The sequence below is a fragment of the Elephantulus edwardii genome, unplaced genomic scaffold, assembly GCF_000299155.1.
Source record: "Elephantulus edwardii isolate Elephantulus edwardi_28Jun2011 unplaced genomic scaffold, EleEdw1.0 scaffold00048, whole genome shotgun sequence".
In the NCBI taxonomy this organism is placed as follows: Eukaryota; Metazoa; Chordata; class Mammalia; order Macroscelidea; family Macroscelididae; genus Elephantulus; species Elephantulus edwardii.
Window position 1 is genome coordinate 6854636 of NW_006399798.1, and position 14154 is coordinate 6868789.

General features: G+C 55.1%; 1 protein-coding gene across 1 annotated transcript in view; it reads right to left on the minus strand.

The window, feature by feature from the left end:
* Positions 1-14154, minus strand: part of TMEM104 (transmembrane protein 104) — a 62212-nt gene that overhangs the window by 11612 nt on the left and 36446 nt on the right. The window contains exon 10 of the mRNA XM_006886382.1: positions 3435-3528. Coding sequence (XP_006886444.1) covers positions 3435-3528 — 94 coding nt within the window. The remainder of the gene's footprint in view (positions 1-3434; positions 3529-14154) is intronic.

Consider the following 14154-nt stretch of genomic DNA (forward strand, 5'->3'; position numbering starts at 1 on the left):
ACAAAAGAATGGGCACCTTTGAATTATGCTGGTGTTGGTGAGAATACTGAACAGACAACGGGCTGTCAGAAGAACACACAAATGTATCTTGGAAGGGTACAGTCAGACCTCTCGCTTCTTACAAGTGAGAATGGCAAGAGACTTGGTCTTACGTGCTGTAGGCATTGCCTCAGAGTGAGCAGTCTCTGGAGAAAGACATCATGCTTGGTAAAGAAGAGGGTTAGCACAAAGGAGGAAGACAGTAAGAGGGACTGACACGTAGCTACAGCAGTGGGCTCGATGGCGACTGTGGGGCTAGCACTCAAGCCGTGTTCTGTTGTGCTGTTCAAGGGCCTTTATGAGTTGGAACTGACAGTATCTAACAATAGGTACTGCCCAGGTACCAAGTAGCTGTCCTCCCTGACCACCACCCCCCCTCAGCTGCTGCTGAGGGCCAGATTCTTCCAGTTATAGAGGCCCCGGAGCACACTGGACTCTCTCTTGGTGCTGGGATGGTGACCTTCTTCCCTCTCACAGTGCTGATGACGGGTAAAGGATGAGAGGAGTTCTTGTTGAAAGAGAAAGCTGGAGAGTATCAGGAGGGAGGAGTCCTGTGGTATCAGAAGCCTTAAAAACTGGCTTTTCTATCTATTGCATTAGCCTTCACTGGGGGATGGTCTCCAGCTAACTTAACTGCAGACACATGGTCCTGCAAATCATCTATAGCTGTGGAACTAATGTAAGAGAGCCCTTTCCACACTGTGAGAGACAGTGATAGAGAGAGGGTGAAGAGACTATGGTAGACAGGGAAGAGCCTGTGGCACTACTGCAAAGAGACTGTGGCACTTCACTGGGGGATGGTCTCCAGCTAACTTAACTGCAGACACATGGTCCTGCAAATCATCTATAGCTGTGGAACTAATGTAAGAGAGCCCTTTCCACACTGTGAGAGACAGTGATAGAGAGAGGGTGAAGAGACTATGGTAGACAGGGAAGAGCCTGTGGCACTACTGCAAAGAGACTGTGGCACTTCACTGGGGGATGGTCTCCAGCTAACTTAACTGCAGACACATGGTCCTGCAAATCATCTATAGCTGTGGAACTAATGTAAGAGAGCCCTTTCCACACTGTGAGAGACAGTGATAGAGAGAGGGTGAAGAGACTATGGTAGACAGGGAAGAGCCTGTGGCACTACTGAGAAGAGACTGGCAAGGTGTAACCAGAGGAATCCTGAGGATGAAGCCACTGTTAAAGGTTTTGCTTGCTGGATGATTGAAGAAAAAGCTGACTTTATAACTGCTCTGAGATAAAGTTTGCTGGACGAAAAAGGAAATCAGAGGTTTATTTGTGCTGTTAAACTAAACCTAGACTTTTACTTGTTGACTGAAAAGCCATCTGAAGTAATTGAAGAATTGTGTCTTGCTGTTAATATGGCTTGGAACTACTGGACTAAACCCAGACTTGCACTGTGTGATATTCTTAGCCTCCCCTACTCCCCAACCTGTTTCCCTAAAAAAGCTCTACAACTGTTGAGAAAGTCTGTGAGTCAATGAGTAATGAACATTGGACCAAACGAGTGGTAGAAATAGGTGCAGGAGAATGGAGTGGTATGGCTGACCATGACACTATTTGTCTGGTACTAGGATATTACTGATGGGGACAGTTCCCCTTTATGAAGTGGGCAGAAGTCAGACTTGGCCACCCCCACTTTGCCTCTGTTCCTTTCACAAACCCCAAACTTGGCTTCTCGTCTGCTGACGGGCAGGTCCTGGGACAGCTTCCCAGAAACTGGACAAATCTAACAGGCCCAGGACCCTCACACATAAGGTCCTATAACAGGGCTAGTGCTGGCTGATATTCAAAAGCAACAGGAGGAGGCTCCTGGCTTCCCCTCCTGAGGTCCAGGCAGACAGCAGCTGGTCCCCTCCCTGGGTGGCTGAAGTGAACACGCCCCCTTCAGTAAAGTTCACTGGGGGCAGAGACCCCACACTCCAGGGCTCAGAAGGCAGCCTGTCGCACTTTGCTGGCCAGGGACCCCAAGGCAGAATGGCTGCTCCAGGCCAGTGGGTTTTATGGCTGTGCCACAGGACTGGGCAATGGTTGGCAGCGCCACTGCGCTCTGCAGGGGCGACCGCCCACCCCAGAGGCTGCTGCCAGGACCTAGTGCCCGCTTAGTCCTTACTCTGTGACCTTGAACAGTGTTCTGTTTTTCTGGTTCTACATCTCCCTGCCTGTGAGTAAAAGGGCGGGCAGCCGGCTGGCTTCGCTGCTTTGCTCAGACCTTCCTGCCTGGCAGAGACGGCCCGGTGATGGAGGAGCCCCAGCTGCTTCCAGGACTCCAGAACCCTCGCCATCTGCACGCACCGCTCTATGCTAGCTGGCAGCCGCCTCTCCACACTGCTCTAGTCCACATTTGCCTTCTTCCTGGAGGTCCAAGTTTAGAAGTCACGGAAACATCATGGTCAGTAAGGGCTGCTGCTCTAACGTACTAGAAAAGATGATGACCGTTTGTTAGCTGTCTTGAATACATTACGATAAGGGTCCCTAACACGTCCGTCGTGTGCCATTACGTCCATTCTCTGCCTCCCCTCTCTCCCCAAAACTGACGTTTTAAAAAAGCCAAATCGATCTACTTTGTACCCAAGTCCCATGCCTCTTGACGCATCTGGCTCTGCACCGGAGCTCACACCCATGTTCCATTTAGACACATGGATTCTATAGGTTATTAAAGGCCAGTCCTAACGTGGACCAGCAGGTGAAATATTTGACAGAGTTGCTTAAAAGCAATAGAGTAATTTGAATGGAAGGGAGGTGACAGGCGTGTGTCAGGAAAGTGTAAAAACTGGTGCACCTGGGAGACCGGCCAGAAATGAGGAAGCAAAAGGGAAAGAAAAAGAGAAGAAGATGGGAAACAGGATCCTTGATTGATGGGGCTGACGGCGCGGCAGGTGGAGAGAAGCGAGTGAAAAGTGAGACTGAAGGGCTCGTTTCCATCATCTGCAGAAGGGCGTCCTGGGCGCTCTGGGAACAAGGCTCCCTCTTCCTCAAGGCGCTGAGAGGAGAATGAAGTCGGGGGAGGGGGGGCAGAAAATTCAATCTAAATTTCCGCACCCGATTGGCTGATTCACTCTTTCTCCTTTCATCTAACTGCAGTGGAAGAGGAGGCCCACAACAGGCCAGGTGAGACAACACTGTGAAGTCCGTTATGAATTATGTTGTGTATCTGTATGCGCAGTAACAATCAGAAGATGCTGACAAAAAAATAAACGTGTGGTGCGGGGCGGGCAGAGCACTCCCTCCTTGCCTGCCACACAGAGCGGGGGACCAGACAGACAGGAGTCCCCTGGCACCGGTCACCACGTTCGTTCCATCTGTGGCTAAGGGACCCTCGCACGCCAGGCCAGAAGGGCCCAGTGGGACAAGGGGAGAAAGGACTGGGCACTTCTCAGACTCACCGATCCATCTCATCAGAGAGGTCAGGATCTGCAGGTACTTGGTCTTCTGGACGTCAAAGAAGGTGAAGGGTCCAAGAAGGAGGGTGAAAATGGCCTGGGGGAAGGAAACAGAGAGCAGAGGTCAGCTGGGCAGGTGAGCTGTCTGCACAGGGAAGCGCGGTATCATTCACATACCCACCTGCCCTGGGGTCCCCTCCTGTCTGGACTGATGGGGCTCCCACAGTCCTACTCTTCATGCCAGGGGAGGAATGAGGCCCGCAGAGTCCAGCTCCTCTGACACCATTCACACTTAACTCCTAAGGCGTCCTGCGTTCCCCATGGGACCACTCGACTCTGTTCTCAATCACATCTAAGGAAAGTCATTGTCCCAGCATTGAGGGAGGCCTGAACAAGGATCAGGAAGGAGACACTCAAGAAACTCAGACAATCCTGCACTCCTCGTGGCCAACTGGGGAGAGAGGATGTGGGGAGGAGGGGACACAGGAGCCCTGTCAGCACTGGACGGCTGGAGTGGACATGCTGACAGGTCCAGGGAGAAGGCCTGCCCAGGCTGGAGAAACCGGCAGCATGCTTCCATACCTTAAAGAGAAGGTGAAGCCTAGAGAACAAAAGCCAGTGGCTTCTGGGAAAATCACCCAGGGAAAGAGCCTGGACTAAGAAGAAAATGAACGGAGGCAAATGCTGCTTGAGTGGCAGAATGCTTGCCTTCCATGCGGGAGGCCTGGGTTTGATTCCAAGCCCAGGCACTTCATGCACTGTTGCCTCCCATTCAGCAGTGTTGGCTCATGTACTGCTGATATGGGACAGACGTCAGAAGAGCCTCCAGACTGAGAGGCAAGGAAGAAAGGCCTGGCAATCTCTTTCCATAAGTCAGCTGTGAAAACCCTATGGATCTCGTTGTACTCGGAGCTGCCATGAGCGAGGGACCCACTTCACGGCTGCTAACTTCAATGTGAAAAGCAGCTATGTCTAGAGAAAGCTGCAGAACTAGCAAAGTGATTACTTTTAAATTTTTTGTAACCAAATCCATCTCAGGAAACCGGTGTGTGGGGAATTGGAACCCCCGATGCAAAGAGAATTGGGGTGAGAATGGCGCACTGGGCATGGGGGAGCGTCTGAGGGGAGACGGGATTTCCAAGCCAAACTGGCTGCCCAGGGAGCAGAGGAATTAAGAGCTGCTTGTTGGAGTTAAGATGATGGCACCATTTCCAATCTGCTCTGCGAAGCAGCCGCTCCAGGCCTTATTAACATTGACGCCGTGCCGTTCTATCGCGTTAATGCTAATGACACCCACCGGAGATGCCAGGCAGCCCGCTCCGGAGCTGCACGTGGGTCAGGACCCGCTTCGGGGAGTCGGACTGGGTCTGGGAGCTGGTACGCGTGTCGCGTCACAGCTGTGTGGCCTGCCAGGCCCTGTGACGGGTGGGTGGGGGCCGAGCTGTCCTCCCCACCCCTCTGCACAGAGCACAGGAAGTGGGGGAAGCTGTGACCTCTCATTCAAGTCCATTATCACTGTGAGCACAGATGACGCGAGACCAAAGCGCTGCCCAAGGAGAAGGCTCTAATTAGCCGGGCGGGCAAGGCCTTTTGGCAGTCACTGGGGCTGGGGGTAGGGGTTCCGGGCAGAAGTTTTCTGTTTTGGGGTTCAGGATCAATCCTGCTTCTTGTCAGGAAAAGGGGGTGATGAGCATCTCTGTGAGACTGGGGTGACCGGAAAGGGGGTCTCTGGTGAGAGGGCAGCTGTTCTGGGCGGAGCGTGCTGGAGGCGTGGTCGTCAGCGGCTGTCTTTATACTGCACCACCCGTCTGTCATTTAGGAAAATTACCACTTCAGGCAACTTTCCACTGATGACTTTCTGTTTTGAAGGGTGGAAGCGGAGATGACACGCGTAAGGAACATAAGTTATTCACCACAGATGTCCCTACGTAACTGCCTGGCTGGAAGCTGGACTCTAGACCCCGATCCTGGACAGTGGGGTCAGGCTGGCTGTGGGTGCTGGGACACTTGGGGGGGTGGGGACTTAAGTGGGAGGTCAGATCACATCCTGAGAAACGGAGGATGGATTCTGGAAGGTCTGGCCATATGACAGCTGGCGAGTCACAGAACTGTCCCACGGGCACAGAGAGGTTTCTGCGACCGCAGACCTTCACTCCTCCCTTCCACCGGGGCGCCTCCCGAGTCGATTCTCCTCACAGATGTTCATGAAAATCCTATCATGCAGGAAGGATGCCTCTAGGTGGTGCAAATGGTTACTTGCCAGACTAAAAGGTTGGAGGTTTGAACCCACATAGAGACAAGCGGGAAAGCTGGTCAGGAGACGTGCTTCTGAAAGCTCACAGACTTAAAAAATCTCTGATTCAGCTCTGCACTCAGGAAGCTGCTACAGGTTCAATATGACACACCACCACCAAAAATTACACGTGAAGTGCCATTTTGCAAAACCCTGTAAGACTGGGCCCCAGTCCACCGACAGTACCCCCTTCTACACCCACTCCCCAAAAAAGTGAAACAAGGTCGTGTCAGCCTGGACCGGGTGATGGGGAGTCTAAACACAGCAGCTCAGAAAGTGCCTTACAACTGCAGGAGACTCCCAGAGCCAGTTTAGGGACAGCAGGTCCACCTCCGAGTGACCAGTGGGTGGATGTGCTTTGTGAAGCCGACAGCTGTGACAGCCATGGCCGGCTGGTGGCTGGGATGCATTTTCTTCCTAACGCCCAGGCGCTCAGACCAACTGCACCAGTGGGCAGGCTCCGGGCCACTCAGGCACAGCCCAGAGGTACAGACGGCTGGGCAGCGGCCCTGTACCGTATCCATGCATCCGAGGAGCCCAGACCAGAGGAGACTGGGAGCCGCAGCTAATTAAGGAACAGGTGTCCTCTGCAAATTAGTTACAGCCCGAGTGCGACAGCAGCCACAGGGCGGGCGTCCGAGTGGAGAAGGACAAGAGGACGTGGTGGCCGGGCCGCCGGGAGGCAGAAGCAGCAGGCCTGGACAGTGCTGGGGGTCAAGGGGGGCCCGGCTGCAGACCTTCGTCCTCGCCTTCTTTTTAAAAAGGGAAAGAAAAAGCCACGCCGACTATCCCCCTGGGCCTACCAGTCTAGCCTGCCTGACATTATAAATTAGCCAGCTCCTGAGCAATCTTCCAGCCCCCAAACGCCATTGATCAGTTCAAACTCAGTCTCTGTTCAAGGACTCTTCTCGCCCAACTCATTACAGAGGCACCAGTGGCTGTGGACAGCGTTTCTTAAAAGGGGGGATAAAAAAGAACAGCTGGTTAGCATCTAATGAAGCCTTTGCATCAGTCAGCTTAGGCAGACCTGGCACAGGCAGGCAGGGACGACTGCTCTCTTCTGGGGGCACTGAGTTTGGAGGGGCACGAAGGCCGCCCATGTGTCCAAGGGTCTGCGGGGACTCCTTAGCCGTGACTCTGAGACAGTACCAGGACACCTTGAACTTAACCCACCCAACACCATTGGTCTGCTGTGCTAGGGTGGCTTGCAAGCTGGCTTGCTCCGATGCCATGGATATTTCAAATATCGACCTGCGGTGGACAGGTGAGCCTTCCAGACCAAGACTAGGAAGAAAGGCTTGGCAGACACGCTTCTGAAATCCAGCTGCTGAAAGTCCTATGGCTACAAGAGAACATGAGCTGACAGCAGGCTAGAAAGGAGCGCCCGGCTGGAAGGTGCTGGAATAATGACCTCGTGCATAAGTAATGACCGTGCAGAAGGGGCGGGGCCAGGCGGGGTCTGGTCTGTTGCACTTGGGTCGCCCTGAGCCTGAGCCCATCTGACCGCAACGAGGCTTCATTTGTGCACCTCACCCTGTCCCAGTTACACGTGCTGCCCTCTCCAGCTGCTCAGGGTCCAACCGTTACTCCCTTTGTCCGCTTCCTAGGGCCGTGTGACCATCACCATGAACCTGGAGGCTGACGGCGCTGATGGAGGGCTCACCCACTCACTTTAGCCAGCACCTCCTAGGAGCAGTCAGAAACAGCTGGTCCCCAGCCACCCAGTGGGAGAGAGACACACTGTGCTACTTGAGAGAATGGGGCCTTTGAACCAAGAAAGGCTCAGCGTGTGCTCTTTAAAGAACTAACTGTGGGATCAAAGGGACAAGAGAACTCAAAGATAAGTTTCCTCAGGAGCAGTGACTGGAGAGGAAAGAGTCAAGAGAGTGAGGGTGACGAGGCCTGAACATCTCAAAGTGTGTCACCAATGTCACTGCAGGGTCTGAGTGGAAACTTGACTGGGTGATGTCCTGCTGTGCATGTCCTGGGCTCTAGGCCACTGACACTGAGCTGTGCTCGCCACCTGCCTCACCTCCGCCAGGTTTAAGCTCATGACACACAGTGCTGAGGGCAGGCCGGCTCCATCACGGCCTCCCTGTAACTGCCCAGGTCAGGAGGGAGGAGCAGGGCACCTGAGCCAAGGCCAGGGCACCCGAGTGAGCGCCGTCCCCATCTGCACGCACCCACGCACCCACGTCGCTGCACGTTGGCTGCTCAGAGGAGCAGAACGGGAATTGCACTTTGGTGCTGATCAGTCAGACATTCGGCTAAGGGGTACAAGGCGTTGGGTCTCACTGTAGGCCGGCCCCTCCCCACGTCCACTTCCTCGGGGTGCTGTCCAGCTGCTGGGGTGGCTCCCACACCCCACACTCGCTTCCGCTTTCCAAGCAAAGCCGCCTGATGACCATGATGAGGTTCTGAGGAGGCATCTGTAAAGTGCTATGATTTGCAGCCCCCCCGATGGGGCTTTAGTTCATTCTTGTCTGTAAGGTCCTTAGGCATATGAGGAGGTCCTGGTTTACAAACTAGGAAACTGAGGCTCTGGTGAGGTTCAGCACCGGGTGACAGTATCCATGGAGGGGCAGCACCGGAGCTGGCTGACCCTGTGTGGCCCCGGAGCCTCACACCCTTCCCCTCGCCGGCCTGCCTTCACCCGGAGTCGCCTGCCTGCACACGATCCCCTGACAGCTCTGCTTGCTCCCACCACCTCAGAGCTCTCCTGTCTCAACCTCCCTCTCATGTCTTCTCTATGCAGTTAAATCCTCCCGTGGGCTCCCAACTGCATCGCCAAACACACCAGCACCACAACTGTTAGGTCCCACGGCTGCCGAATCAGCCTTTCTTCTGGGGTTAATGCTGTGTGTCCATCAGAGTGGGAGCAGCTGCTGGCTAAGGGCTGTGCTCCTGTCTGTCTGTCCCAGGAGGGCACTCTACCTAGGGAGCCTAGGCGATGCCATGGAGTGTGTCAGGCCTGGGGGAGGAAGTGGCCCAGCAGGCAGACTTGCTTTAATCCCTGTTTATTAATCCAGGGAACAAACCCTCTTGTCCCCAGAGCTGTGAATCATCATACGTGAACTAGGAAGAAGCACGTGCTCACTTAATCTACCGTTTTCAGGTGGAGAAGAGCTTCCTACCCCAGGAAGTACATGTGAGGAGAGCCGGGGGCCCTCCCTCACTGAGCAAGGGCAGCGGCCTTGGCCCCCAGAGGGCATCTTAGAAGACTCTCCCAGCTGTGTTCAGGCCTAAGGAGGCTTCGGAGGAGGGGGTTCTGCCTTTGTATACTTTTTTGGTGACAACAGATTAATAGCTCCCCAAAACCGTTCCGCCACCCACCAGTTCCTTGTTTACAAAACAAAATCAAAACCCAAATCATGTTCGTTGTCATCTTTTCTCTTTCTGGGAAGAGGTGACATGGACTGCTGCTTCTAATCTGAATTTAATGTCGCTGAATTCATGTCCTCTATCAGCCCCTCAGAAAAGGGGGACCCAGGGGACACCTCTCTCAGACGGAAGCAAAGAAAGGAGAGGAGCTGTATGTTACAGTGAGGCCAGAGCTGTGGAATGGCTTGAAGCGAAGACGCCATTACCACTCATTTATATGGGAGAATTTTGAGTGTTCTCAGCCCTCAAATGCCACAGAAAACCTAATCTCACAGCTACACAAGTGTTAACCGACGAGCTCAAAACGACGGTGGCTTCACGTGGACAGTGGTTCCTGGGGAAGCTGGGGAAGGAACTTGGGGCACCATCAGCACCTCTCTGATGCTGCAAAGCTAGTACTGATGTTTGTCTTTCTCCGTAAAAGCGAAAACTCTTTAAGGATTTATCTCAGTTAGTGAGCACAGGTAGGGACGTAGGTCTTTTGTAAAAGTGACGCAGTGTTGAGCGAGCTTTGGGAAAGCAGGGTCAGGGGCTGGGAGGGCTGGACTCAGGGGAGGCGGCTGAGGCGGGGACGGAGTGGCAGCAGCTGTCTGTCCAGCTGACTGAGCTCCACAGACGCTGCAGGTTATTCCAACTGAAAAAAAAAAGTGCGCCCAAGCTCCAGGCGCCCAGACTCCAGGCTGAGCGGGGGTGAGGAGTTAATTGGGGTTAATGGCAACACAGCATGCACCTTACCTAAACGAGACGTGTGCGTTCTGCGGGCCCTTGAAGCCGGTGCAGTCAAGAAGCGCTCGAGGTGTCTATTTTTATCTCTCAAGTGGCTAGGCACATTCTGGTGAGAGAGTTTTAATTTTTCTAACTGGAACCATAGTGTCTGGGGGTTAAGCCTCAAAAAGGAGGTGAGGCTGGAGGCAGTGAGGGGGTGCAGCCTTCTGGGTCAGTTGGGTGGAGAGGGTAGGGGTTGGTGTCCTGATGTCACAGGACATTGCAATAGCGAGGCTCTGACGGGTTCTTAAACCCCTCACGGTGGAGGACGCTCTCAGAGCGTGTTCAACACATGCGGCCCTGCCCCCCTGACCTCAGAAAAGCCTCAGCATTCACCTGGTTATCAATCCCCACAGGACCTCCAGGGAGGGCAGGACAGTGGAGCAGGCGAGGCCCCTGTTCAAGACTGCAGGGTCAGTGCTAGTCACAATCCACTTTCAGGCCCTCCACCCAACAAGCCCTTGTGGCACAGGGAGTAGCCACTCAGCTCTGATAACCAGCCAGGTTGGTGGTTTGAATCCACCACCTGCTCCACAGAAAAAAGACATGGCAATCCCTCACCTTAAGGACTGCTGTGGACACCACTGAGTCAGAACTGTAGCCAAACCTCCAGAGACAATAAATCACACAGAATACTGCCCATCTTTCTGGGGCTGGTGGATTTGAACTGTGTGCCTTTCTGGGTGGAAGCACAATTCCTTACCACTAAGCCACCAGAGCTCCCTTACAGATTAGAGGTTTGGAAACTCTATTCTAGGGGAAGTTCTGCTCCGCTCTGTAAGGTCCCGGTGAGCTGGAATTGATGGGGTTTACCTCCACTCAAGGAACCCCAGTCATTCAATGGCAAGTGCTTGGTTGCTAATGCAAAGGTCAGTGGTTTGAACTCACCCTGGGGCTCTGTGGGAGAAAAGCCGGTGCTGTATGTCTGCAAAGATGACAGCCTCGTGAACCCTATGGGGCAGTCTGACGGTCAGTGCTATGACTAAGAGCTGATTCAACCGAACCAAGCACACCACCATGACTCAACTCCGTAACGGTCCAAGACATCTCACGGGACAGTTCAAGTTCATCCTGACCAAATATAAAAGGTTAGATACCACACAGAAAATGCCTGAGAGTGACAGAGCACGGTGCTGGGGCTGACAACAGGCACCAGTGCATGTGTGCACGTTCCAACGAACCATCCCACACTCAGCACGGGACACAGCACACAGCTGCCACCTGGCAGAGGCACCTGCGTGCCTCAGGAGAGCAGCACCTTTATGTGAAGCCATACGAGGAGGTGGTTCTGGAAACGGCAACGTCCTCCTCCCGGTCAGATCATCAACCACCTTCTTGAAGGATCACCGAGGATGGGCTGACGGGAACAGAGGAGTCTTGTTGAGGGAGAGGGGACTTTTGCCAGGATAGACTGCCAGGCTGTGGCACCAACCCGACCATGGTGGAAATGCTGCCAACCTCTGACTCCTGATGGAGGAGAAAAGGTGGATCTGAGAGGAGCACAGGCCGGCTGCCTGTCACCTCACCTCTGACCCCTCAAGCACTGGCTGGGTGGAGAACGCGGGACGGAGACGAGGCCGGGGGCCTCTCCCAGCACTCATCCATTCCTTCACCGTGACCGGGACTTGCCCAGTGCTTCTCCACTGCCCGCCCCCCCCCGCCCCTGAGCCACAGGACTTGGGATATGCTTGCTGTGTGGACGCAAAGATTCACGCGATGCCTGGAAAATTCTGAAACGGTGTGTGCTTCTGGAGTATCAGAAGTCAACTCCATAAATCAATCCAGCCATTATCTGATGACAGCCTTCAGCAGGAACCCACATCAAACAAGTCAGGCCAGCAGCCCTCAGTGAGCGATGGCGGACAGCGCGTATCTCAGCTCCCACAGAAGCATGCTGGATGAAGTGGGCCCTCTGAGAGACGGTACAGGACCTGTGGTGGGATTCCAGCACGCACGTCGAGAGAGGCAGAGCTCTAAGGAGATGAAGAGACTGGCCCGACACAAAACATCAAACCGATGCCAGCTCACAGCAAGATGGCAGGACGGCCCCAACTTGTCCCGCTGGCGGGCGTGAACTGGCAGCCTTTGGGCCAGGTGAAAGGTAATCCTGTGCCACCAGTGACCTCCTCTGAGCAGGAGCCCGAGGAACAGATATGACACTGCAGGCACAAGCTAACCCCGTGGGGACACCTGGGCAAGCTGGGCTGCGACTGGTGAAAGTGTCATTCGCTGAACACACAAGTGTCCAGTGGGGGCTGTTCTCGGGCCAGAGCCTGACTCAGGCATACCACGGGGAGGCCGCAGGGCCCCCGTGCCACCGGCTCTGTGCACGGCGTGTGTGAAGTCCCCACCACAAAGTCAGGACAGAGTCCTCGGCTCGGGGTCAATACCAGAACCCTGACCAGCTAGGAAGGCGGATGTGACGCAGGGGACACAGAGGCAGACCAGGCTGCTCGCGTCAGGGGGCTGACGCTGACCTCAGGGGAGAGGAGGGTGGGCACCGGGAGGCTTTCTCCAGAGAAGGTGGGCTTGCTCTCTCACCAGGCTGCTTCCACCTCACAGCCCACTCCCCTCCCAGTCCGTCTTCGGAATGAGGACACGTCCACGTGGTACAGGTAACACCTGCACCTCACCTCCAATCCTCCAGTGGTGGACGGTTTGGGGGCTGCAGCTCTGAAAGGGTGCTGCTGGCAGGGAGATCACTGCTCCCCCCAACTGGGCACAGAGCCTCTCCCCAAGCTTCTGGAACTCTCTACAGGGCTGGCAGCGTCATCTCAGGGCAGGCTTGGCCGGGAAGTAGGGATGAGGCTCAGTGACCAGGCAAGTGGACTGAGGCTAGCGAGCTCCTGCTGAGTCCCTGGCCTCGACAGGAGTTTTCCATGGGAATTCTTTACAGTGCCTGGACCCCTGAACTGCCCACTGTCTCCACTTAAAGAGCCTGAGGCTGAGAGGGATTAAGTAACTTTCCAAGACCTCAGCTGCAGCTGAGACGAGAACCCGGGTCGTCCTACCTGAATCCCACTCCTCATTCGCACACTGAATTGCCTCTTTAGAGTCCTCCCGAGGGTGGTCTCCCCCCACTTCCTACGGTCCCTTGAGGCCAGCTCCCCAGGCAGGTGGAGGCCGCCTGGCCCGATGGTGAGCACCTGGCAGGGCTGCTGTTTCCCTCTCGCTCTCACTGGAGGGCGGGCCTGTGTGTGTGTCTGTTTGCCTCTTTCTCAGCTGAAAAGCCAGATGGTAGCCGGTGGTGGGCAGTCTGCCAGAGATTTGATGCCAGAGCCTTTGTGGTTTGGGGAGAAAAGATAAATATTATGGAAACCCACGCAGCCACTCACTTAATGATCATAAGCATTGGGGCTGAGGGAGGGCAGCCTGGCTCTGCACACGGCGAGCCGGAGACACCAAGAACAGGAGCGCAGGTGAGCGTAGGTGAGCCTGACTCCCTGCAGGTGGGCAGCCTGGCTCTGCACACGGTGAGCTGGACCAAAATCAGGAGCGCAGGTGAGCGCAGGTGAGCCTGACCCCCCTGCAGGTGGGCAGGGCAAGCCAGAGACACCAAGAACAGGAGTGCAGGTGAGCGCAGGTGAGCCTGACCCCTCTGCAGGTGGGCAGGATGTGTGGGAGTGGGGTGTGTGGGTAGGCTAGCAGCCCTGGCTATGCACTAGCACCTGTTCCAACCCCACCCACCTCACGTTCCAGGTGCCAGAGAGGAGGTGGCAGAGCAAGGCTGGGAGGCGCACCTGCAGCTTCACCCCATTTTGGCAGCTCTGAGTCATTCCGTCCACCTCTAGACACCCGGAGATGGGAGTGTCCCTTAGCCCCACCCAGGCAGCTTGTGTCCTGGCAGTGATGAGCAGAGGCCGGCCTGTGTCCCCGGGAAAGGAGGGACTGTCTCCATGTGGCCTCTACATGTGGCTGCAGTGATGCCAGCCAGGGACCCACCTGAGCGCAGTCCCCGGAGCCACATGCTCATGGAGCAACTGTCAGGCCTGTGCTGGCTCCAGACAGAACGGACAACACAGTCCCTGACCGTGCAGGTGGACAGCTGTATGTCCAGTGACAACGTGGTGGGTGAGGGCCTGGGCCGGCACGGAAGAAGGGACTCTGAAGATAGGGAGTGGCATCAAGGGCCTGGTGTCCTTGCGAAACAGTGACGGGTGGTGGGAAAGAAGGTTCCAGATGGATCCAGATCACATCACTTTGCCTCACAGATGACAGGAGCTTCTAGCAGATTTTAGGCAGGGAAGTGGCAGTTGGACTGGCCTAGAATGGGGTTTGGAAGCC